At 36.2% G+C, this 24,470-nt stretch overlaps 1 protein-coding gene and 1 long non-coding RNA gene across 3 annotated transcripts in view; both read left to right on the forward strand.

Moving 5' to 3' along the window:
* The window catches only part of DERA (deoxyribose-phosphate aldolase), a 128,529-nt gene that overhangs the window by 46,293 nt on the left and 57,766 nt on the right, over positions 1 to 24,470 (forward strand). For both annotated transcript variants that reach the window (XM_069106141.1, XM_069106142.1), the window contains exons 4-5: positions 2,727 to 2,822; positions 4,475 to 4,609. In XM_069106141.1, coding sequence (XP_068962242.1) covers positions 2,727 to 2,822; positions 4,475 to 4,609 — 231 coding nt within the window. The remainder of the gene's footprint in view (positions 1 to 2,726; positions 2,823 to 4,474; positions 4,610 to 24,470) is intronic.
* Positions 4,616 to 21,904, forward strand: LOC138175659 (uncharacterized). The gene is made up of 3 exons (XR_011172057.1): positions 4,616 to 11,677; positions 12,322 to 12,882; positions 15,636 to 21,904. It is a non-coding gene; the product is annotated as an uncharacterized lncRNA (long non-coding RNA).

Raw genomic sequence — 24,470 nt, forward strand, 5'->3', positions numbered from 1 at the left:
ATGCTGCCACAATTAAAACCACACAAGACCTAGCAGCAGAGACATTAAAGGACCTCAGGTCTTGGAACACAATATATTGAAGAGCAAAAGAACTGGGGCTTCGACCAGAAATATACCCTGCAAAGTTAAGTATCATCATGAACAAAAAAAAAAAAATTGACATTTGATAAACTCTCAGACTTTGAAGACTGTTTAAAAAATTCTTAACTTAATAGAAGATTTGACATACAAGAACCAGGAGAAATATAAGATACATACCAAAGACTGATTATAAGGGATTCATAAGGACAGACTATTTGACTATTTACTTCATATATGTATGTGTGTATGTCTAAGATTCTTACTAATAATTGGGTCGCTCATAAGAAAGATTGGGGTAAAGTATGATATGAATTTAAAAAGTAAAACAATTTAGGAACAACTAAAAAGAGTAATTATTTAAACAAATTAGGTGTTAGAGGAAGAATTGACACACAGTAATTAGATGGGGGGGAGGGCTGGCAGTTCTGGTAACCTACTTTCATCAGGAATGGGTTTAAGAGGAAACAATACATACATATTTAGAAGAGTATAAAAAGTCTTCTAAATTCAGAAGAACTAAAATGGTAGGTGCATAGAGAGGGGGGAGAGCACAAGGGAGGGATCTTTAGAGGGGAGAATGAAACAGTAGGTAAAAGGGGGATATAGAAGGGTGTTTAGATTTATGGGAATGGGAGGATAGGGGAGGGATCCTTGGAGGGGGGTAGACAAGCCAGAGGGCAAGGTAGTGGATAGAAGTAAAGTAGAGGAGGCAGGAGGGATAGGAAATAAGAAATATGCACACATATAAAAACAAAGATCAGTAGTAGAATAGATTTGGGAAAGTACATGTCTATATGTAGATGTGTATGTATATATCTATAGTTATAGAGAAACATGTCTAATCTTTATTGTAGCCTTCTTAGAGGGTGGGAAGAGGGGGGAAAAGAACAAAGTAAGAAAGTGCACAGCAGAGAACAAAAGAAACCTCACAAGGAAGCAAAGAAAAGATGGATAATTCTCAACACAACATATATTATTTACCATATAGGCTTTCTTGAAATGAAAATTTATTGTTACATATTTTGAATCCTCTCATGTTCTGCTGTGTACATGAAATGCTTTACTCCCCCCTTCTTACTTGTATTTAAGTTCCAATATTTAAGTTTATGATATGTTTTTGTTTCTTTTCTCTATTCTGTATTTGTGTTCTGGCATTTGAGTCTAAAATTAAAACAAAAGATCTTGTGGAGTAAAGTAGTAGAAAAATATGAACAGTATAAACTCACAAAATAGGATAAGTCCATGAAAGAAAGAAAAGCTTAAAGAAAGCTCGATGAGACACTCATCTAAGTAAAGTCATCCTGAAGGTATGTAAGGATGAAACTGAAGAATGGATAATAGACCAAAAAAAAAAAAGATCTTTACAGATTTTTATAACATTTTTTCTTTTTACTATAACTGACAGTGAAGTGACCTTGTTAATACTCTGACATCACAGACTGGTATGTGCTTTATGAGAAAGGAGAAGCAGATATGGACATGTTTTTTCTTTAGAAATCAAAGACAGAAGATGTTAGAGTAGACCAAGTATAAACAGAGTCTTTACATAGGGGTTAACACATTTTTGAGGATATTGAAGGATATTTTTAAAAGGTGTCTGAAAGAATGGAGGATACCCATATTCCACTGAAGTGACTGGTCAGGGAGAGCTACTACTGGGGCAGTTTATCCTCTACACTCTCCAAATTCCCTGGGTCACCCAGATCACATGGGGCTAGGCAGGAAGGATCACCAGTAGACTGGGTTCTCCAATTCCTTCCCTCTTCTTGTCTTATGAGCCCCTGAGCCACACAGACTTCATCCAGGGAAGCTGGGTGGGAAGAATTAGATAGTTGTCCACACCAATTGGATAAGTTGGGAGTCATCAAATACTATATTTATGATAAAATGGAGGACTGTTAGACCATACCATCTTCTCTGCTACTGCATGCTAAGATGCTCTAAGTTTTACCGTCTGCCTTGGCATATCAGCCTTGTTTACATCTTCTTTCAGTCTATATCCTTTTCAAATCTGTTGATGAATTCCCCATGCATTCACATTGGTTTCTAGGTGGCTCCATTTTCTCCTCATCAGCATCATTTTTCCTTGTCTTTTCATGATTTCATTCTTGGGAGCTTGCCATCTCTCTTGGACCTTTCCCCCTTATGAAGGCTAAGATGAAATGCTCACTTGCTCCTGAAGTTCCTTTCACATCTATTTTAGCAACTGGTGTTACTTAGTCAGAAGCAAGTCCAGTATAACAGTTTTGTCACTTCTGCCTTTTGAAGGATGAAACCTATTCAGGCAGGTCACAGATTTATCAGCTGCTCTGATTTTACCAGAAAAATATGTCAATGGAGGGGCTTCTTTGTCATTACAGTATCATACTTCCCTTCCAGATTTGGAATTGATTTCTCAAATTCTTCGTAAATTTTCTTTCCCCCCATGTAATTCCATGTAATAATATTGCTCCAAATTCTACTCATCTTGATCCTCACTCAGATATTTTCCACTAAGTTTTTCTCCTTTGGTTCTTGGATTTACTGACATGAGTATTTATTCTGAGACCTCATTTGTCCTTGAAAAAATTCTGAAAGGAGAGGTCTTAAATTTGGTGTAGAATGTGCTCATTGAATTGACAAATCTTGACTTTTTACTTTTTTAGGCATCACCACAGCAGCTGTTTGTGTTTATCCTGCTCGTGTGTGTGATGCTGTAAAGGCACTGAAAGATGCAGGCTGTGACATTCCGGTGGCTTCAGGTATGATTTAAACATTTATGTCTATGTGTGTGTATATACACATATGTATACATGTGTGTGCATACATACACATGTTTGTGTATATATATACACACATACATTCTTATGTACAAAACTTAGATGCATGTATATAACTAATGGTTAGAAGGCTGGCCTTAGAATAAGGAAGGCCTATGTTTAAGTCCTTCATCTGGCACATACTAGGTATATGACCACAGAAAAATCACACGAAATCTCAAAGCTACAGGCAACTCTGGGATTATAAGTTACCATTGAATTAACAATCCATATCAATAGAAAGTAGGTTCCATGGTTGGAGTTCCTCACACTGATAAAATCAGAAGTCTTTATCCTTCCCTTTACCCACAAATCAAACTATGGAAACTGTTATTTGCCCTGTATGTTCGACAATGTCTTGATGCAGTGTGACATAATATTTGTTATGTAGGCTGTATTTCTTAGATGGCATTATTTCATACAAAACTGAAAAAACCTTGAAGATGTGTATCAGCTTAATGTGTAATTGCAAGGCAAGTTCAAGTTGTTAAGTTTGAATTCTTCATGATGCTAGACAGCAGTTGAACCTATATTCCTATGTTCTGTGAGATGTTATCACAATATGAGTAATTTATAATGTTTATATACTACCTTTTCCTTGAGGGGTCCCAAGGCACCCTGCAAGTAAGGGCCTATTTCTCTTTTTGTCATACACCCTTGTGGAGCTGAATTTCTTGGAAGCCTGACTCAGAACTCTTCATTCAGCCCAACTTCCTTAGAATCTGGTGTAGGGTAAGAAATAAGCTACCTATTGAGAAATTCTTTCCTTTCTTCATGGAAAAAGCACACTTTGCTCTAAGGCAGCAAACCAAAGTTATTTAATGCTTTGAAGTAAACACCATGAATTAGCTTTGAAAGTAGTGGAAATAACAGGAGAAGTAAATAACAGAAGTAAAAATGCACAGAAAACCCCAGGTTTCATCCCTGCTCTCCCCAACTGATTTGAATTTTTACATGTTCTCTGCATTTTTGTAACACGCCTTTTTGATGTATACATTAGAGGTACTTTGTATCTTCCCACATAGCTGCATTTATTCACATAGTCCCCTTTTTTTATTTCCTACTCCTCTACAATTTTGAGTCAATATGTGATTCATTTTTTTTTTCCTGCATAATTTTTTTCTCCTCTGCATCTTGTATCTGCTTGGCAGGCTGCTGTGATTATTAGTGGCAGAAATGGCAACAGCATTTCTTAAAGAGCAAGTTGAAGAGGTGAGAAGAGGAAATATAGTCATATAAGATTGGTCAACTTGACCCAGAATAAGAGCCCAAATTATTGACCACGGATTGCAATAATTACTCAAAAAAAAAGATGAACAACACATTTTTGCTATGAAAATTGTTTACTACTTTGGTTAGAACTTCTCTTTATGTTTGTAGTAAAATTTTAGGTTTTTCAAGAGATGTTAAGAATCAATAAAATGTCTAGAAAGATGCTTTTCCCTTTCAAATTTACTTCAAGGACTGCATGATGGTTTAGTTATGTTCTAGAAACATATTAGTTTTCTTCTATTAGTTATAGTTGTAAAATTTCTTTGTGAAGAGATAGATCTGATAACTTTTATTGTTCATTTGTTTGTTTTCCCCTTTGACAGTGGCCACTGGCTTTCCAGCTGGGCAGACTCATTTGAAAACTCGATTGGATGAGATCAGATCAGCCATCGAAGATGGTGCTAAAGAAATTGATGTGGTAATTAATAGATCTCTCGTGCTCACAGGTCAATGGGAAGGTACGTATTCATGCCTGCTTAGGTTAACAGTCACACTTTTGCCTCTTTGACTTAGATGAGGTTTCTAGTGAATGGCAATATGGTAACACAGGATTAATAATGAGAATTTCTAGGTTTTATCTTTGTCTCTGCCATTTAGTGCAAACGCTGGGCTCTTCTTTGTCATTTTCCTCATCATTAAAGTGGGAATAATAATCCTTGCCTATTCACAGAGTTGTAAAACTTAAATTTTGTCATGTATGTGAATATATTTTTAAAAATTGCAAGGGGAGATTAGGTGGCACAGTGAATAGAGCGCCTGCCCTGGATTCAGGAGGACCTGTGTTCAAATCAGGCCTCAGACACTTAACACTTACTAGCTGTGTGACCTTGGGGCAAGTCACTTAACCCCAATTGCCCTGCCTTCTCCCCTCCAAAAAGCAAATTTTAAAAAAATTGCATCTAAAATATTGCTGTTTTAAATGGCCACCACTATTTCATGCTTAAAGACAGACCCTAGTTCCCAAGTATTGCCTTAGAATGTAGTATTTTTGAAAAAATGAATGTATTTTTATAAGAAAATATTTTCTAAATCTAGGTGTCCCAAAAGTCTTAGTTCAGTTTTAAGCTTTAGTAGCTTAGAACTTAAAATTACACTCTAACTTTTGGCACATGCTGTATATATCCTTTCTCTACCTCTATCCAGAGAACCATTACTTGTAATAAATAACATTAAAAAAAAAAGAAAGGGAAACAAAAGTGAGCAAAATCAACTAATATGTAAACTAAGTTCAAATAACTGCTTGCAGACTGACTGACAATGCAACATTTCACACTTGTCATCCCTTGTCTATACAAAGAAAAGAGAGAGATGCATTTTTCCAACTTGTCCATAGTCAACCTTCTTGGTCATTATAATCACGCAGTTTTGGTTCTGCTTTTGTTTCTGCATTAATTCATATGTGTTCCCATGTTCCTCTGAATTCTTCATCTTCACTGTTATGGTGAAAAACATTCATTTACCACATTTTGTTTGGTACTTTTCTAAATTAGTAGAGATCTGTTTTGTTTGATATTCTTTGCTATGACAAACACTGGCCCAAAATATTTTGTTGTATATAGAACCACTGTCTTTGATCTCCTTGGGTCAAGGCATAAGAGTAGAACCTGTAGGTTAAAGGCTATGGATGTTTTAGGCATTTTTGTATTTTCTTTCCAAATCATTTTTGAATTGGTTGGACCAATTCATAGCTTTACAGCAGGATATTAGTGATCCTTTCTTTCTGTAGAAACGTTGATTATTCCACCTTTTGTCACATTTTCCACTTCTCTGGATGTGAGATGAAACCATGTAGTTATTTGATTTCCATTTCTTTCATTAATAGTGATTTGAAGCAATTTTTCATATAGTTAGGTTTGTAGTTCTTTTGAGAACTGTTTGTTGATATGCTCGGATAATGATCTAATGTGTTTAATACAAAGATCCCACCCCCCCAATTGTCCATTCATTTCTTAAACTAGCTGCATAGATTTTCTTCATACAAAAGTTTTATGATTTCATATGATACAAATTATCTTTATTTCACCTTTTGTGATCATGTCCATCTCTTGTTTAAGAGAGAGCATCACATATCACCTTTAAACCTCTCTGATGTTTTGAGAACCAAGGAAATTTAGTTCAAATCCAGATATTTTGACCATTTCTAAATAACTTTTAGGTGCCCTAACTATCAGTCAAGTCAGCCACACATGAAAACAAAAAGAAATCTGGTCATCCATGCAGTTATAAGATGAAAGCTACCTTGGTATCAGGTATTTTTTATCTCTAGGTCAAAGCAGTCTGAGGGACAAGAAATATATATATACACATGCTGTGTTTCCCTGAAATATTAAGAGGAATCATGGTGTAGGAGAAAATCCCTGGAGACTTAAAAATTTCTGAGGGATATTGCCTTATAGTAGAAAGAACCCTAGAGAATAGGGATGGAAGTGTATAGTATTTGAATAGGAGAACATCAGTAATAGTAACAGGCATAGAATTGAGGACATAGTAAATGGATACTAATTAGAAAAGAGAATAATAAAAAATGTTATTCAGATTAGAAGATTGAATGGGGATAGAGCTCGGGGTATGGGGAGGACTATGGGACCATACACTTCTCTAGGCAGGGAGGGGAAAGGGTCAAAGGTGAAGAGGAAATAAAAGCACTATCAATTTAATAAACTCAGGAAACTTGTGATAAGGTAGGTGAGTTGGAGGTGTGGTGGGGTGGAGTGGGAAAGGAGAGGAGACCTTGAAGGAAGAGACTGATCAAATTAATGTAAGCAAAACTAATTATGGAATATAAGTAGTTACTTAAAAGAGTAAAAATGAATCAATAAAAAAATTTCAAATCTGATGATTATAATCCTTGAATGTGAATGGATTCCTTAATAAGAGACAGATGTAAGGATGCATTCAAAATAGAACCCAACAATTAGCTGTAAGTTAAAAATTAAGAAAAAAGGGCACAGAATGAGAAATTTTGACAGAATCTAGTATGTACTTGGTATTCTAAAAAGCAGGATTGGTGATCATGCTATTCAGGCAAAGGCAAAAAATAAAAATTTGCATTGTCAGAAGAGATAAATAGAGAAACTACATTATGCTTAAAAGCAAGAGAAAATGATGCAGTATGCATTATTATGTAATGTGTATAACAAATGATATAACATTTACATTCAAAAGGGAAAAGCTAACTGGATTGTAAAAAAAGAGCACAATTCAATGATTATAGGAGACTGGATAAATCTATCTGAAAGATAAACAAAAAAGGAAATATATAGTGGAAGAAACTAAAAAGTTAGATTTGAAAGACTCATTGTGTCATCTGAATGAATGTACTGAAAAAATACACATTTCTCAGTACCCCATGCTACCATTGTAAAAATGGAACAGAGAAATTATTCATAGTTGTATAAAGGGGGAATATTAAATACATTCTTTATAGAGCTTAATACAATTAAACATAATAATTTAACATAGGGAACAAACGCAAAAAGATTCATGCCTAAGTAGAGACCAAGTAACCACCTGAATAATAAGTGAGTCAAAGAACAAATCATAGAAACAATAACTATGTAAAAGAGAGTGATCATAATGAGGTAATGTACAAAAATTTTTGTGATACAACTAAAGCAGTCTTCAGAAGATAAATTCCCTCTGAAAACATATCTTGACAAAGTGTTTTTTAAAAGTGGGTTAAAGAACTGAGCCTACATTTAGAAAAGCATTAAGTTAAGCACAAAATTATCACCAGAGTAAAGTTTTCAAACTAGGGGAGAAAAAAATAAAATGAAGAAAAAACCTACAGAAATGATAAATCTAAAAGCTGTTTTATAGAAAGAACTAAAACAAACCTTTAACTAACTTGATTTTTTAAAGCAGAAAAGCAAATTGCTGAATTCAAAAAATCATAATATTCATAGTAAACAGAGAGGAAGTAAAAACGATGTCTATAAACTGTTACAGTTATTTGGGAAGTAAAACTGGCATAAAAGAAATGGATGATAATATATAGAGAGATATAAAATACCTAAACAACACAATAAATAGTAGTCTTAAACAATTCTATTTCAGAAAAAAAATTAAATAAATCACCAAGGTAAGGCATCAGAAGTGGGGAAGGAGGATTTCTGGCTAAGACAGTTTTACAAATGAATTCTATAAAATGTTTAAAAAAATAATGACTATGGCATTCTGAATAATTGGTAAGGATACCACTTTACCCAACTCTTTTAATGAGGCAGATGTCATCTTAAGACCTAAACCAGGGAAGAATAAAGCAGAGAATGATAACTTTATATGAATTTCTCTAATATACAAATGGCACAAAACTTTTACATAAAACCTAGTTAAAAGTCTGTAAATAGATATCAATGTAATTATTCATTATGATTGAATCAGATTTATATCAGCAATGGAAGTGGTTCAGTGTTAGAAAAACAGTATAGTAAAAACATGTGATTATATAAATACAAATATTGTAAAAATTAAAGCACTAATTTATCCTGAAAAGACATAAGAATGGAAAGACCCTTTTTAATGTGATAAAGGGTATATCTTGAAAATCAAAAGTAACATCATTTGATACTTCCCAAGAGCAAAGATGTCTCCTTTCCCCACTATTATTTGACAAATTTCTAGGATTGTAATTTAGGAATACAAGAAGATAAAGAATTTTAAAGACATATGTTTTGGCAAAGAGGAGATAAAGTATTACTTAAATGAACATCACATGATGGCTAACTTAGAAAACCTCAAAGAGGTGGCAAATAACTTTGGTGATTAATTGCTTTGGCAAATGTAAAAGGACAAAAAATAAATCCATGACATCAAAATTTCCATATATAGTAATAATAAACCCTGGGAAAAGGTAGAAAATAAAATCCTATTTCAAATATGTACAAAATGTACAAAAATATCTGGGATTTAACCTACCAAAGATACCCTAGACTTAAAAAACTTCGGTTATAAAATGCTTTTTGTATAAAAATAAGTGAACCCCCCTCCCCAATCATGGGATAGTTTAGTTATTGACCATAGTTTGGTCATGCCAATATAAGGAAAATTACCAGATTACCAAAATTAATTTGCACATTTAATTCCATTCCAATCAAATTATAAAATGATCTGGGAAGGAAATAGAAACTACTGTAGTATCTTTGTCAAGAAAACCTCAAATGGGGTCACAGAGAGTCAGATATGACTAATACAACTGAACAACAACAAATAGTAGAAAAACTACATGGTCAGGGTAAGAGCAGATGGACAAAGTCTTGGTTTCTTCACTTATTCCTCCATATTGGTTGGAAGATGTTATAACCAGGTCCCACAACTGGAAGATGGCAGTGGACAGGGATTTAGTTGACCCTACCTGCTCCTTTAGTCTTTGTGGATGGGGGTAGACTTAGTGGAGTTGAATTTATCTATTTGTTTGTTTGTTTATTTATGTATATATTTATTTGTAGGATCCCTAGGTAGTACAATGGTTAGAACACCAGGGCCTAGAGTCAGGAAGACTTGAGTTTAAGACTGACCTCAGACACTAGCTGTGTGACCCTGGGCAAGTCACTTAACTCTGTTTGCCTCAGTTTCCTTATATGTATAAGAAACCAGGGAAGAAAATGACAAACTACTCCAGTATCTTTGCCAAAAAACTCCCAAAGAATTGGACATGACTGGAATGACTGAACAATAACATACTATAGAACTAGACACTATAATCACAAAATTCTTTTGGAGTAATAAAAGTTCTAGACTATAAAGAGGAATAACATCACCGCCACAGAAGAATAAAGGGAGTATAATATGTTTACATCTCAATTCCAAAGCAATAATTTTTTTTTTTTAAGCAATCAGGGTTAAGTAACTTGCTCAAGGTTACACGGCCAGTTATTTCTGGGTGTGGTGCTGAGTGTCTGAGCCCGGGATTCGATCTCCAGGTCGTCCCAACACTGGAGCCGGTATTCTTACTCGCTGAGCCACCTGGCCGCCCCTAAGCAATTGGGGTTAAGTAACTTGCTCAAGGTTACACGGCCAGGTGTTTCTGGGTGGGTGCTAAGTGTCTGAGCCCGGGATTCGATCTCCAGGTCGTTCTGACACTGGAGCCGGTGCTCTTACTCGCTGTGCTACCTGGCCGCCCTCCAAAGCAATAATTAATGAAAAGTTTATAATGGTGAAAAAATAAAATAATATGTCTGTGGAAGAGACAACATAAACAAAAATCAGAAACAATTCAACTGTTCAGCCCAGTGTTTATTAATTCTAAGAACACAAATGACTGGAGAAAGAATTAAGCATTTGACAAAAACTTCTGGGAAGTTTGCTATAAAGCAGCTTTCAGAAAATAGGTTTAAAGCAACATTTATACCATGTATCCCAATACCACAATAAGTTTAAAATAGATACATGAACGTGGTGAAATAAAACAATTGAGGGGAATGGCAAGAGGTACCTTTCACAACTATAATTAGGGAGAGAATTCTTAATCAAATAAGAAATAGAGGTGATCATAAAAGAGAACACAGAAGATTTTGAATATATAAAATTAAAGGGCCATGGGAAGAAAGTCATAGTGATAAGACTGTTGAAGCCACAAATTAGTCCAGGTGTTTTGGAAACCATTTTGGAATTATATAAGAAAAGTCACTAAATTGCATCTTTTGGTCCAGGGTTGCCACTATGAGTAATATTTCCTTAGAAATTCAAAGAGAGAGAAAAAAAGGGCCCATATAGACTAAATTTTTAGTATCAACCCTTCTTTTGTTGATAGAAAAACAAAAAGGGGAGCAGTTATCCATTGATTGGGGAATGACTGAGCAGATTGTGAGAAATGGGAATAATATGCTATTGGAAACAATTAATATGAGATATTCAGAGAAACATTGGACTGACAGAGTAAAACATAAGCAAGAGGATAATATAATCAGTAATTGTAACTTTGTTAACAAAAGGAATACTGAAAAGAAAGTTGAACACTGAGGCCCCAGAGAAGAGAGAAGAAAGTACCTTTCCTCCTCAAGGTAGAGAAATGGATGTCAGGGTAATCCTGTAAGTGTAGAATTTTGCATATACTATCAGCAGCAGTTAGTTACTGTTTTGCTTAGTTGCTTTTTTTTTCAAAGGAATTCTAATTTAGTGTTTATAGAGATATATAACTGGAAATGAAAACAAAAGACAATAAAACTTTTTTTTACCAGACCTACCACTAATTATCCATGTAACATCGCCAAACAAATAAATAGATAAAATAGATGGATTTGAAGTTAGAGCACCTAAATTTATGTTCTTGATATGCTGTCTACTACTTATTTACTACCATTGTAACTTTACAGAATTCTCTTGACCCCTTTGCTTTAGTTTGCTTATTGTAAAATGAGAGGATAAGACTAGAGAACCCTCAGTTTTCCTTCAATGTTAAATCTATTTTCCCATTTTAAGGGCCTGTATCTTTCAAATATGGACTGTTTTGTTAATTGAAATGGACAAAAACAAATGCATTTGTGAGAGAAACCCTGAGAGAGCTAGCCATAGAAAGAAGGTTCAAGGTAAATATGGTTTTGATGTCCTTTTCCCTCTATGATCTAATTTGTATGACTGCTATAAGGACTTTGAAATTAATGTCTGGGAAACTTTAATTACTAGAACTTCTGGGTGACCAGGGGACAAATATATATAGCCTAGTTGTGGCTTGGCTGGCATAAATAATGATTTTGATTTAGCACCATAAGATAGAAATGAAGTATCTCACTGAAGTGACCTTGCCTTCAGCCAGTAGGACAGTTCTTGAGGGAGAGAGATCAAGAGAGCTGAGAGAGTTCAGAGCTGAGAAGTGCAGATCACAGAGTAGCCAGTAGAGAAGTAGCCATGATCATCAGTGAATTTTTGTATAAAAAATAGTCTATAGACAATGAAAGACACAAGGGATATCAAGAGTGTGTTACCTGTTCAGAGCATGTTACCCTGGGTACCAATGTTCCCTAAAGGGGAGTATACTTGTGCCTTCCTGCTAGGGTCCTATATGTTTGTGTCCATTCTTCCCCATGGGCACTGTGTGTATTGGTGGGAGAGCTGTTGGTTGGCCTTCCTTTTTGAAGAGGACTAATGGCACTATGATGTCTTTGGTTGCATGTAAATTAGATTTAAGTGAGGCAGAATTACACAAAGTCATCAGCCTCACTCTCTTTTCCAGAGTCATCAAGGTCCAGTGGCAAGACAAAAGTCAAGATGACTGGGAATGGCTTGGGATGTAGTGGTATTTTGGCATCTTAGATGTCTGACTAAGCTCTAAGTGCTCCATGGTGTCTGCTTCAGCTGCCTTCGTGGCTATTGGAACAAAATGCTGTCATCCACCCATTCCACTGAGGAAGTTCTTCACATTTGGCATAGACATCCCCCTAACTCAACAATGGGCTTGAGGTCTGTTGGTTATCCTCAGCATGGTTTAGCTTGTCTGCCAAGAAGGTTTCACCAGGATGTGGCCTCTGTGCATGCTACAGCTTCTTGGATGACAGGTGTATACCAAAGGTGGATGAGCAGCCCTCAAAAGGGCACAGCCAGCTCTCACATCAGAGGTTGTAATCACAGGTTTATGGGTAGAAAGTTACATTATTATTTTTACTTTGTCTTCTGTTTAGTAAATAAATGCTTCCAACTAAGAGCTGATGGAGTTTGTCTTGGTTCAAGTCAACAAGCAAATCAAGGAACTCCTATGTGCCAGACAATGGGCTAAATACTGGGTATACAACAAAAGGTAAAATGTTTGTGTTTTCAAGGAGCCCATAGTCTAATGGAAACAACTCTGTTCAAACAAGTCATATACAGGACAAAGTAGAGATAATTTCAGAGGTAAGATACTAACATTAAGAAGTATTATCAAAAGCTTAGTGCAAAAGGTGGGATTTTAGCAGAGATCTGAAGGAAGTCTGGGAAAGTGGGAGACAGAAGGGAGAGCATTCCAGGCATAGGGAACAACCAGTGAAAATGCCCAGTCAGGAGATGGAGTATTTATGGTAGAAACAGCAAGGACGGGGAGGCCAGGTAGCACAGCGAGTAAGAGCACCAGCTCCAGTGTCGGGATGATTTGGAGATCGTATCCTGGGCTCAGACTCTTAGCACCCACCCAGAAACATCTGGCCATGTAACCTTGAGCAAGTTACTTAACCCCAATTGCTTAGGGGCGGCCAGGTGGCTCAGCAAGTAAGAGCACTGGCTCCAGTGTCGGGATGACCTGGGGATCAAATCCAGGCTCAGATACTTAGCACCACACCCAGAAATAACTGGCCGTGTAACCTGGAACAAGTTACTTAACCCCAATTGCTTAAAAAAAAAAAAGAAAAAAAAGAAACAGCAAGGAGGTCAGTGTCACCAAACTGCAGAATGCACAGGGGAGGTGGGGAATAAGATATAAGAAGACTGGAGACATAGGAGAGGATCAAATTGTGAGAGACTTTGAAAGGGAAACAGAGGATTTTATATTTGATCCTGGAGATGATGGGGGGCCATTTGTGTTTATTGAATTGGGAGGGGGTGGGCAATGTAGCATGGTCAGGAATGTACTTTTAGGTAGTACTTTGATAGCTGAATGCAGTATATACTGGAGTGATGAGGGACTTGATATAGAGAGACCAGCCAGAAAGCTATTATAGAAATCCAAGCATGAGTTAATGATGGCCTGCATGAAGGTGGTGGCAGTGAGAGAAGGGAGAAGGAGACATATGCATGAATTATTCCAAAGGTAAAATCAGTCGTTATTGTTCAGTCATTTTTCAGTCATGTCCACCTCTTTGGAACTTCCCCTCTGCCCCAATTTGGGGTTTTCTTGACAGAGATACTGGAGTGGTTTGCCTCTCCTTCTCTAGCTCATTTTACAGATGAGGAAACTGAGGTAAGCAGGGTTAAGTGACTTGCCCAGAGTGACACAGCTAGTAAGTGTCTTAGGCCAGATTTGAAATCAGGAAGATGAATCTATCTAACTCCAGGTCCAGGACTCTATCCGCTACACCACCTAGCTGCTCAAAATTAATGTCTTGGCAACAGAATGGATTTGGCAGTTGAAAAAAAGTGAGGATTTGAGGATGATACCTAGGTTTTGCACCTGGCTAAGTGGAAGGACAATGGTACCACCAACAGTAATAGGAAAGTTGGGAAGAGAGAAGGTTTTGGGGGAAAAGATAAGGAGTTCAGTTTTTAATATGTTGAATTTAAGATGTCTATAGAACATGTAATTAAAGATGGAGGTCAGCAGAGAGGATAGATCTGGGGACAAATAGATCTGGAAATTATCTGTATAGAGATGATAATTGAATCTATGGAAGCTGGTGAGATCACCAAATGAAATAGTATAGAAAGGAAAAGAGAATAAGGCCTAGGACCTAGCCTTGAGGGACATCCACAGTTAGCAGGTGAGACTTGGATGAAGGGCTAGCAAAGGAAACTGAGAAAGAGCAGTTGGGTAGGAGAACCAGAAGAAAGCACTTATAAAAACCTCGAGACAACAACGTATCACAAGAACTTGGTGATCAGCAGAGAGATCAAGAAGGATGAGGACTGAGAAATGGTCATTAAATTTGGCAGATTGAGAGATCTTTGGAAAATGTGGAGAAAGTAGCTTCATTGATTTCTTAAGTGGAAAGTATATGGTATGGGGTTAGGAGCTACAGTGTATACTTAATTTAGGAGTGTAACTCCCCTACTAGGTTTATTCCTGCCACTTCATTATAGTTATGAGAACTTTGGGGTACCATGCCAACCAACCTGCTAAAGTTCAAATACAGGTTGAGGTGTGCGAATCAACTTAGAGGGCTGAGATGGAGGTAGGTACCGTCCATACCTATGCTATGTTGTTATCTTCATCAGCATTCCTAGTTCCTTAGGAAGTGTCTTTTGGAGTTTTGCCCAGGATTTCAGGACAGGAGTTTGTGAACAGTCCTCTTTCCCTTAAGGTGTATGGATTCTCAAAAAAATTTTGGGAAATTTTAAAGGAAGAGAAGAGAGAGGAAAATACCTATTATGTGCCAAACATTATTCTAAGTGCTTTACACACATCTCTTTTTGATCTTCACAACTCAATGAGATAAGTGCTATTATTATTATTCCTATTTTACAGTTGAGGAAACAGGCAGACAGGGATTAAGTGACTTGAGGTCACACAGCTAGGAAGTGTCTGAAGTTGAATTTGAATGGAGATCAGTCTGGATCCAAAATTGAACAGCTAACTTGAGGCTTTCTTGCAATCACATTTGATGGATAAGGAAACTTAAGATCCAGAGAATTTAAATTGTTTGCTCTACAGAGCTACTTAGTGGTAAAAGCAAGAGTAGAACCCTTGACTCTTGGCATTCAATCTACAGCTCTAGCCACGCCATATTGCTTTCTTCTGAAATAAGCATCAAGAGAGTCCTAATTTGCATTCTTGGAAACAGCTTTGGAACATCAAAAATGATTTTCCCCCCTGTTGTAGCTACTTTCTAACCTATATTTACTTTTTTTTTAACCACTTGGTAGAATTCTGTGAAATGCTGCTGCTGATGTTTACAGGGAGAAGGATGGAAAATCATGAATCAGACAGGTGCTGAGAGCAACAGAAAAAGAAACTGAATTCAACAAATGAACCATCAGCAAAAACATGAAATACAGATGCTTTTCTGGTGCCAGTGATTGAGCAGGTTGTCAAAATTGTAGGTAGAAAAAATTGGGAACTGTTTGAATGACTAAGATGGGACTCATAGAATCTTAGGCAAGTTTAAAGCCTTAAGTTGAAAGACACTAAAATTGTTTAATGCAAAACCTGACTGTAGCACATATTTCTTTGATTGAAGAATTCTTTCTCTAGTGATAAAGAACTCACTACCTACACTGCATTCCACTTTTGGATAACTAATTCCTTATGCTAAGGAAAAATCTGCCTTCCTATACCTTGTACCCATTGCTCCTAATATTTCCCTCCTTGGTCAAGAAAAGACAGCAATAGTTACTATCATCACTCCAAATTTGAGTGTATATGCTTTTTTGAGTTTGTGCTGTAAAGTAACAATTTTGAAATATAAAAGACTTTCCATGAATTTATTATCATTGAAAATAAGACTTTAGACCAGCAGGAGATGTTAGGGGCAGGAGAGAGAAGGTGTTAGAATTAAAAGGTATAACATGGCCAGCATAGTATTAGTCTTTCCTCTTGAAACCACTCACAAACCTATCAAGTTGCCAACTTATATGAAATTTTCATGCATTCTAGGTGAAGTGGTATTTTGCATGTGTGAATCCACAGTTTTTCCCAGCAGTCTTTTACTACTTCTTAGCATAAAACATTATTCATTCTAGGAAAGTACTATATGCCCAGCTGTATCTTTCACTATAATTAAGAGAGAAATTCTTTGTTTCATTCTTATTAATTTGTCTAGATTTTTAAGGATGTGGAATCATTAATATGCACACATTTTGGTAAATGTATTTCCCTTTTTATTTTTTTGGTGCTCCTAAAAGCCATAGTTCGAATTTGACTGTTAAAATATACATATATTTCATTCACCCTTGAGATTTGTTTGCTGCTACAACAGATTATAATAGGTCATTGTGGAATTGGTGCTAAAGTAGCCTGTCATTTTGGTAATATGCTATAGTTGTTACAACTCAATTTTAAAGGGATTACAAAGGTTTCACCTTTGCCCTGAGTTTATTATACAGACTAAATGAGAAGGTGTTGACAGATAAGAAACAAATACAAATTCTTTGCCTGCTCAACCACTTAACTTGAAAGAATCATTTCAATACATTGTTTGGATCTAGTCAGAATGTCTTAGTAAAATCATTTTTTAGAGGGAACCTGACCTGGGATTTCATTGCTGTAGGAACTTCCAGTGAATAGACTCCTTAATAATAAGATCAGTAACTAATCAGAAGCACATAGTCTTGGAGACTTGCTTGGGGACACAGAGCACTTAAACATCTTGCCTCTGTCCCATGCCAGTAGGTGTTAGAGGCAGGGCCTGAGTACAAGTATTCTTGATTTCAAGACTAAGCCTCTCGGCTCAGATTCCTTAGGAATCTAGCCAATGGTGAGGTTCCTTAAGGGACTACCCAGTATGGCAAATCTTTAATAAACTTAGTTAAAAAAAAACTATCTCCAGAATTCCATGTTGTCTCTCATGAAATCATATAATAGATGAATCCACTGATGCAAACTGTAAACTAATGTATATTTTAGGTGGACACTTCTCATCTCTATACATAATAAATTCTGCTCGTTGATTATCATATTGGAACTCAAGTCAAAGAATTATAAAGGCCAGAATTAAAAAAAAAGATTAAAAGATATACTACACATTAAGTTGGATAAAACACTAGAAAATTGAAAATCTAATCACTAACTTCTTAATGCATAGCATGATAATTTAGAACTCAGAAGCACATGAGATCATTATCTTGCTTTGCTGACAGAGAACCTGAGGTCAAGAACAATTAAATGACTTACCCAAAGTCACATAGCTTGTTAATGGAAGAGTTAGTCTAGATTGACTTCTGGGGTATAATTATCCTAATTATTAGATGAAAATCCTCCAGCAGGTGAAGTGCCTTAGGAGAAGTTTAAGGTATGGATGTACAGGTTTATCACCAATGCTGTTCTTTAGAGTTGGAAATCTACCTGTGGAGCAACAGAGATGGATATTGCTTGAATTCTCCCTCTTTTAATTACTGAGAACAATTTTGAGACCTGACAATGCTAAAATCTTTCTCCCTTATGATTATTAGCTGATATCAAGTAGTCAACCAGACTTAATTTTCAGAAATAGCTTTTTACTAGAGTGGTACTACAGTGGCCACAAGCCTGTGACATACTCTCCCACAAGTTCAGGGAATGGTGGGTTCAAGATTGGAGAGCACAAGTGATGAAGTGGTACCTTGGCTCTCAGAAGTCCTTATGTTGGAGATCTCATGGTGTTTTCCTTAGACATTGTGTGGATTTTCTACTAGGCTCTGTGTAGAGCCTTGAATCTACTTTCTTTGTCTCGTCTCCCCTGCCCTTAGCTCTCAAGGCAGTCACTTCTGTTAAGTGTTCTGGGCACACTGCTAAGGTGCTGATGGTAACATAGGAAGTCTGAAATTCTTAAGACCCTTGGAAGCTCAGGAGGCCTTCCTCTGACCAAAGGATGGAGAGAAGGCCAAGACCAAGGCCAAAGTTCTCACTCCCCCCACCTTCTCCAAGCAGGTCCTTCCCAGGGCTTTGGTGGGAATGCCTTTTTCTGCCTCGCCACTTACCATCAAATTTCTCAGTTCAGAATTTGGCTTAATACTTATGACCCATAGGGCATGACCAGATTTCCTTAGCCATTCTGAATATATTTCCTGTGCATTGTCACTAAAATTTATGCAATATTTTTCAAGGACTTTTCAAACCTAGTCTAAAGTCTTTGATTGAGATGTGTTCTCATCTAGTTGAATAGCTGGGTAGAGTATTATATCACTTATTTTAAATGGGGTATAATAATTGATCAGCCTAGTCAATAATCTTGTCAATAAGTCAATTATATGATAGGAACAAATCAGTTTCAAAAGAAGAGGGGCAAACTATCAACAAGAAACCTACTTTTTCAAGCTTATCACTACCCTTCACATACTCTATGTTCCTGGTAAATTAATCTACTAGTTTCTTCCTTGCTGGTATATTTTCAGTTCTGGAGACGGTATTCTACCTTCTCCTGTGATTTGCAGAAGCTATCCCACATGCGTTTCCTATGATCCTTCCTCACTTCTGCCTCTTGAGATTCCTAACTTCCTTCAGAACTCAGCTATACCCTGTATTCTTTTCTGATCCCTCCAAGTGCTCTCCTTTCTGCTCCTGACAAAATGACCTTTTATACTCTCTGTATTCTATATTTACTTTTTTTCTCCTTCCCTCCACCCCAGTAAAATATTAACTCCTCAAGAGACTTGTTTTTTGTCTTTCATATACCCAATGCCTGACACATAGCAGAAACTTAAATGTGCATTGATTAGCGATGAAAAATTGTTCCTAATCACAAATAACCATGAATTAAAAATGCAAATTAAAACGATTCTGAGAATTCATCTTACATCTATTAAATTACCAAAGGTGATCAAAGATATAAATAATACCCTTTCTTCTAGTGATCCCACAAGTGGGCACATAATTCCAGGGAGTCAAAGACAGGTCCACATGTAGAAAAATACTTGTATTAGCCCTTTTAATGGTAGTAAAAGAGACAAAAACAAAAAGCCAAGCAAATCTGTTAACAATATGTTTTGATTGACAAATAACAATAAATTTTTGTATGTAACTACAATTATATTATATATTCTGTTTGTCTTCTCATCATCTGCCCTTATACCAATGCTCTTTGGAACAAAGACAGTACTTGAGATAACTTAAACCCTTTAGCTCCAGAACACTAATCCTGGGGCCTATACTGCCTTGCCTTCCTCATTCTATCTAGGCCAGCTCTAGCCATGTTTCAAAGTCCATACCCTAGCTATCTTTTGACATCTCCTATGCAGGTACACTTTCCTCCCTCCCCAATTTCCAACTCTAGCATAATAATCAAATCAATGCTACCATTCATGTTTTAAAGAGTATATACATTTTCTTCCTTATGGGTCCATTCACAATCCCTATGACATTCTAAACCAAGAGATCTCTCCTTGACAACACTGTCCTATGTGCGTTCTCTCTCCCTATTGTAATATAAGTTCCTTGTGGGTAGAGAGACTTTTTCACTTTTCTGTTTGTATCTCCATTGCTTAGACAGTTCTTTTCATAGATTAAGTGATTAATAAATGCTTTTAAATTCATTCCTAAACATGATATAATGAAATCTTATTGTGCTGTAAGAAATGCCAAGTATGAGGAATTTAGAGAAATTCAGGAAGACTTGTATGAAGTGATACAAAATAACGTAAGCAGAACCAGGAGAATAATATGTACAATCTGCATATTGTAAATACATAGTGTGAATGAAAAGAACACTAAGAGGGGTCCAAACTCCAAGTAATCATGATGACCAGTCTTAGCCCTGGAGAAGTACCCGTTTCCTTTTGGTAGAGAAGAGAAGGGAAGGACCACAGGTATAGAATATGGTGTACAATATAAGATGAGATTGATATACTTTTTGTTTTTTGTTTTTGTACTCCATGGGAGGGCTTAATGGGGGGGGGGTAGTAAAGCAATCCAGAAATCCAATCCAATAAACAAAAAATATAAGTACAAAAATATTAAACATTTTAAAAAATTTCTTATTTTGCAAACTGTTTGTGTTGTTTAACTATTTGACCTTACAATCAATCCTCAACATTCACATCTTTAAATCTGGTGACTTTAAGCATGCATATGATTTTATTTGTAACCTCATTTTCACTCTCACATTGGCAACTATATTCACTTACAGCTCTGTGTAATAGAGAAAAAAAAATGAGAGTTGTGATGCATGCAGGTTTATGGAGTGACTGGAGTCCTACTGTATGCTTCACTGGTTTTGTTCACCATACTGTGCATTCATAGTGTCAGAGCTGATGTCAAGACCTTGCCAGTCTCAGGGACTTCTTACAGCTGTGACTTAGATCCTAGTAACCTCTCCCTTGATTTTCAGAGGGCAGCAAAGATAGAGAGGTTTAAAGCAGTATGATTTAATATTGTCTGAAATAAATGGTTTTTTTTAATTGAGATGTTAGTGTAGAAAGTCAAAGAATTCTAGGAAATTACTAGTGAGAAAAAACACTTTGCATATTACCAATTTTATTTTGTATACTGCATTTTATGGGCTATTTCATAGTTACTGTGTTGGGAAAAGTACATATTATCAGAATGTTTTGTTATAAATAATTACACGCAGAAAAGTGTATTTTCAGCAAATTCTAGTGAAAGATTATTTTTTTGGTCATCATAGGAACCTAACCCCCAACTTCCCATAGGCATAATGTGTCAACAATTATGTTTTTGAATTTGTGTTATTTTCTAGAAATGTTATCACTTTGAATGTTGAAGATTGATTATATTTATTTATATCAGTTCTCTGTCTTGGATGCCTAACTTTTTATCAGAAATATTTTATGCAACATTTTGCCCATGCAATGTATGTTTTCTTGTTTTTAGCTTCATTGATTTTGTTTGTGCAAAAACCTTAAATTTTTATGCAATGAGATTTTTTAATCTTTTATAATTACCTCTATCCTCTTCTGGGTAAGAACTTCCATGTAGTCCTACTTGTAAAAGATATATTCTGTTTTCATCATTTTTTAAAAATGATGTGACTGACCATTTATATTGAGGCTGCAAATCCATTTGGTGATTATTGTGATATATAGTGTACAATGCCAGTCAAAACCTACTTTCTGTCAAATTTTCCCATTCATTATTGTAGAATAAGGAGTCTCTCCTGTGGTAGTTTGTGTTCTTGGGTTTATTGAACCTTAGACTTCTATGTTTGATTGTGTCTAAATCTTTCCTATATCATTTGTAACAAATCTACTTCTTTCTTTTTATAACTTTCTCTAGGCATTAAAATTATTCTGCTTCATACTATGGTTCAAGATCTAGGTTCCTTTTGTTTCTACTTTTTTGTGATTTACCTTGAGATTTTAATATTCTTAATGACTTGTTTTATTTATTATTTTGACTAATTTGTTGGTGACAGAGACTGGACTTGTTATTTCATTCCCTCTACCTTCTCTGAAATTTATATTCTTAGTATGTTACCTAGAGAAGCACCTGGAGGTTAAGTGACTTATCCAGGGTCATGCAGCCAGGACTGTGTGAACAGCAGTACATGAGCTAAGTCCCTGAGGCCAGCTCTCTATTCATTCTGCCAACTACTTGAATACAGCCACTATATCTCCCCTATGTTTTGTCAGCTGAGATAATACTTGTGATATGCTAAGTACAGTGCCTCACACCTCTTAAGTGCTTAATCAATGTTTGTTCCTTCCCTCTCTCCCTTTTTTTCTCCAAGTCAAACCATCCCAGTTTCTTCAACTGATGTTAATATGGCATGATCACACGGCTCTTCATTCTCCTATTTGCTCTTTTTCAAATTCTCCTCTACCTTACCAGTGTTCTTCCTAAAATGTGGCATCCCGAACTGAACGTGTTACTCTTATGGTCTGATCATAAGACCAGAGCAGTATAGTTGTCTTCCCAATTCTGAACACTGTGCTGCTTCCAAACAGAAGTCAAGAAGGAATCAATCAGCCATTCAATTTGCATTATGTGCCAGGCACTGTGCTGAGAGCTGGGAATATACAAAAAGAAGCAAAAATAATCCCTTCCCCCAAGGAACTTAGCTTTTTAAAAATTAGTCTCATCACATTGTTGATTGAACTCCTTAGTGCCTTCTAAAGAAACCGTTATCTTGCCATGTCTCCATGAAACAGATTATTTTTAACCCAAATGTAAGACTTTATAATGATCTCTATTAAATTTTAGCTTGAGAAACAGCATGATTTTGTGGATAGAGGTTTAGTTTTGGGTCAGACCTATCTAGATCACACTCTGTCTTGGACACTTAAAAGCTGTGACAATTTAGTAGAATCCATTTGACCACTCAGTGCCTCATAAAACTTTCCTAAGATTTTTAACTTATTGGTTTCTAATCTGCTTGGATGAAGGGAGTTCCCATCCTGGGAGTCCCCTACAATAATGAAATCACAAATGAACCACAAATGTGAAAAAATTCATAATAATCAATTCCACCCAATATTTTAGCCAGTGAAGACCTTTTTGAGTGTTAACCATGCCTTTCATTTTAGTTGGTCCTCCCAAGGTTTCCTGGTGTTTTAATTCTCTTAGTTTTCAGTCCTGTATTATTAACTATAGCATTATTAGTTGACTTGATGGATGATACATCAAATTTTTTGGGGGGGCACAGTTTCATTCCACTTCTAAGCATAAATGATTGCTCTACACTTTTATATTGTGTTTTACTACATATATAATTATCTCAAGTGTTATTTTCAGGCCATTCTTGCACACTGTTGAACATCTTTCTGGTACTCAAAAAAGTAATTGCTTAAACCTGTTCTTAAACAATTATTTCTGAAGTTCTATTGAATAGTATGAAATATAAAAGTAAATTCATTATGTGGTTTTATATCAGAAACCTAGTCTTTAAACTCATTTTACTTAACTTAATCCTTTCTCCCTTTCTGCCACCTTCCACCCCCTCATCCCCATTGTAGTTTATTCTAATATAATTTTCCAGGACTATCAGTACCATTGTTCTTTGTTTACATATTTAAACAATTTTTAAGAAACTGTAATGTTAGAAGGTGAGCATATTTCAAATTATGCTTTCCCTTATTTTGGGAGGGAGATGGAAGAAAAGACAAGGCTATTTTAATGGAAGAAAAGAAAAAAGGAACAGAGAAGCAGCCTTTGACTTTCCCTTCTCCCTGGCAGGAGGGGATAATGCTATAGAAGATACGAACCTCTTTCATACAATATGGGTGGTGGTTACTTCTGATGTACAGTATTCACTCCTGTCTTGTGCCCTGACTGTTATATACCCCTCACCAGCATTCTGAAGATGACCAACTTCTCTGCCACCTCTGAGCGAACACTGATTCAACACCTCATGTTAAAACAATGAAACAGCCAAAATACTTAATGATGTTGATCTTTTCCTAGGAACCCAGGGCCAATGGGTGAAAGTTAGGGTTACTCTAATTGAAGTGGCAAGGGTGAGATGCGATGAAGCAGGCAGAGGATACCTATTTGATAAATTTCATAATTAGAATGTTTAAGCACTAATAATATAATGTACCTTAGACTGCCAGCACACTCATTTTCATAAGGTTATCGATTTAGAGCTTACTGAAAAATAAAATTTGGATGACTTTCTTTCCATCTTTCTCTCCTTCCTCCCTTTATTTCCCTTCTTCTTTTCCTCCCTCCCTCTCTCCTTCTCTTTCTTCCCTTCCTTCTTCCCTCCTTTTCTTTCTTATGTCCTTTTCCTCCCTCCCATATACCCTTCCTCCATTCCTTCTTCCCTATAACCGTCCTTCTTTTCTTCTCTCACATTATTCATATCTCTCCCTTTCTTGCCTCCTTCCCTCTCTTCTTCCCTTTCTTTCCCTCCCTTCCTTCTTTCCCTCCCCCATTCATCCTTACTTCCTTACCTCCCTTTCTTTTCTCCCTCCCTTCCTAAGCCCTTTATTAGCAGAATTAAGTCTTTAGCAGATGGGAAGGGGAAGTAGGAGGCATTTATTGAGGATCTAATATGTGCCCGGCAGGGATAGCTAAGTAGTGAAATGGATAGAGAGTGCCAGGCCTGAAGTCAGAAAGACTCTTCTTCCTGATTTCAAATCTGGTCTTAGACACTTATTAGCTGTGCG

This window comes from Petaurus breviceps, unplaced genomic scaffold (genome assembly GCF_028583685.1).
Source record: "Petaurus breviceps papuanus isolate PSGF00001 unplaced genomic scaffold, PetGlider_PUasm1.0 78, whole genome shotgun sequence".
NCBI classification, from domain to species: Eukaryota; Metazoa; Chordata; class Mammalia; order Diprotodontia; family Petauridae; genus Petaurus; species Petaurus breviceps.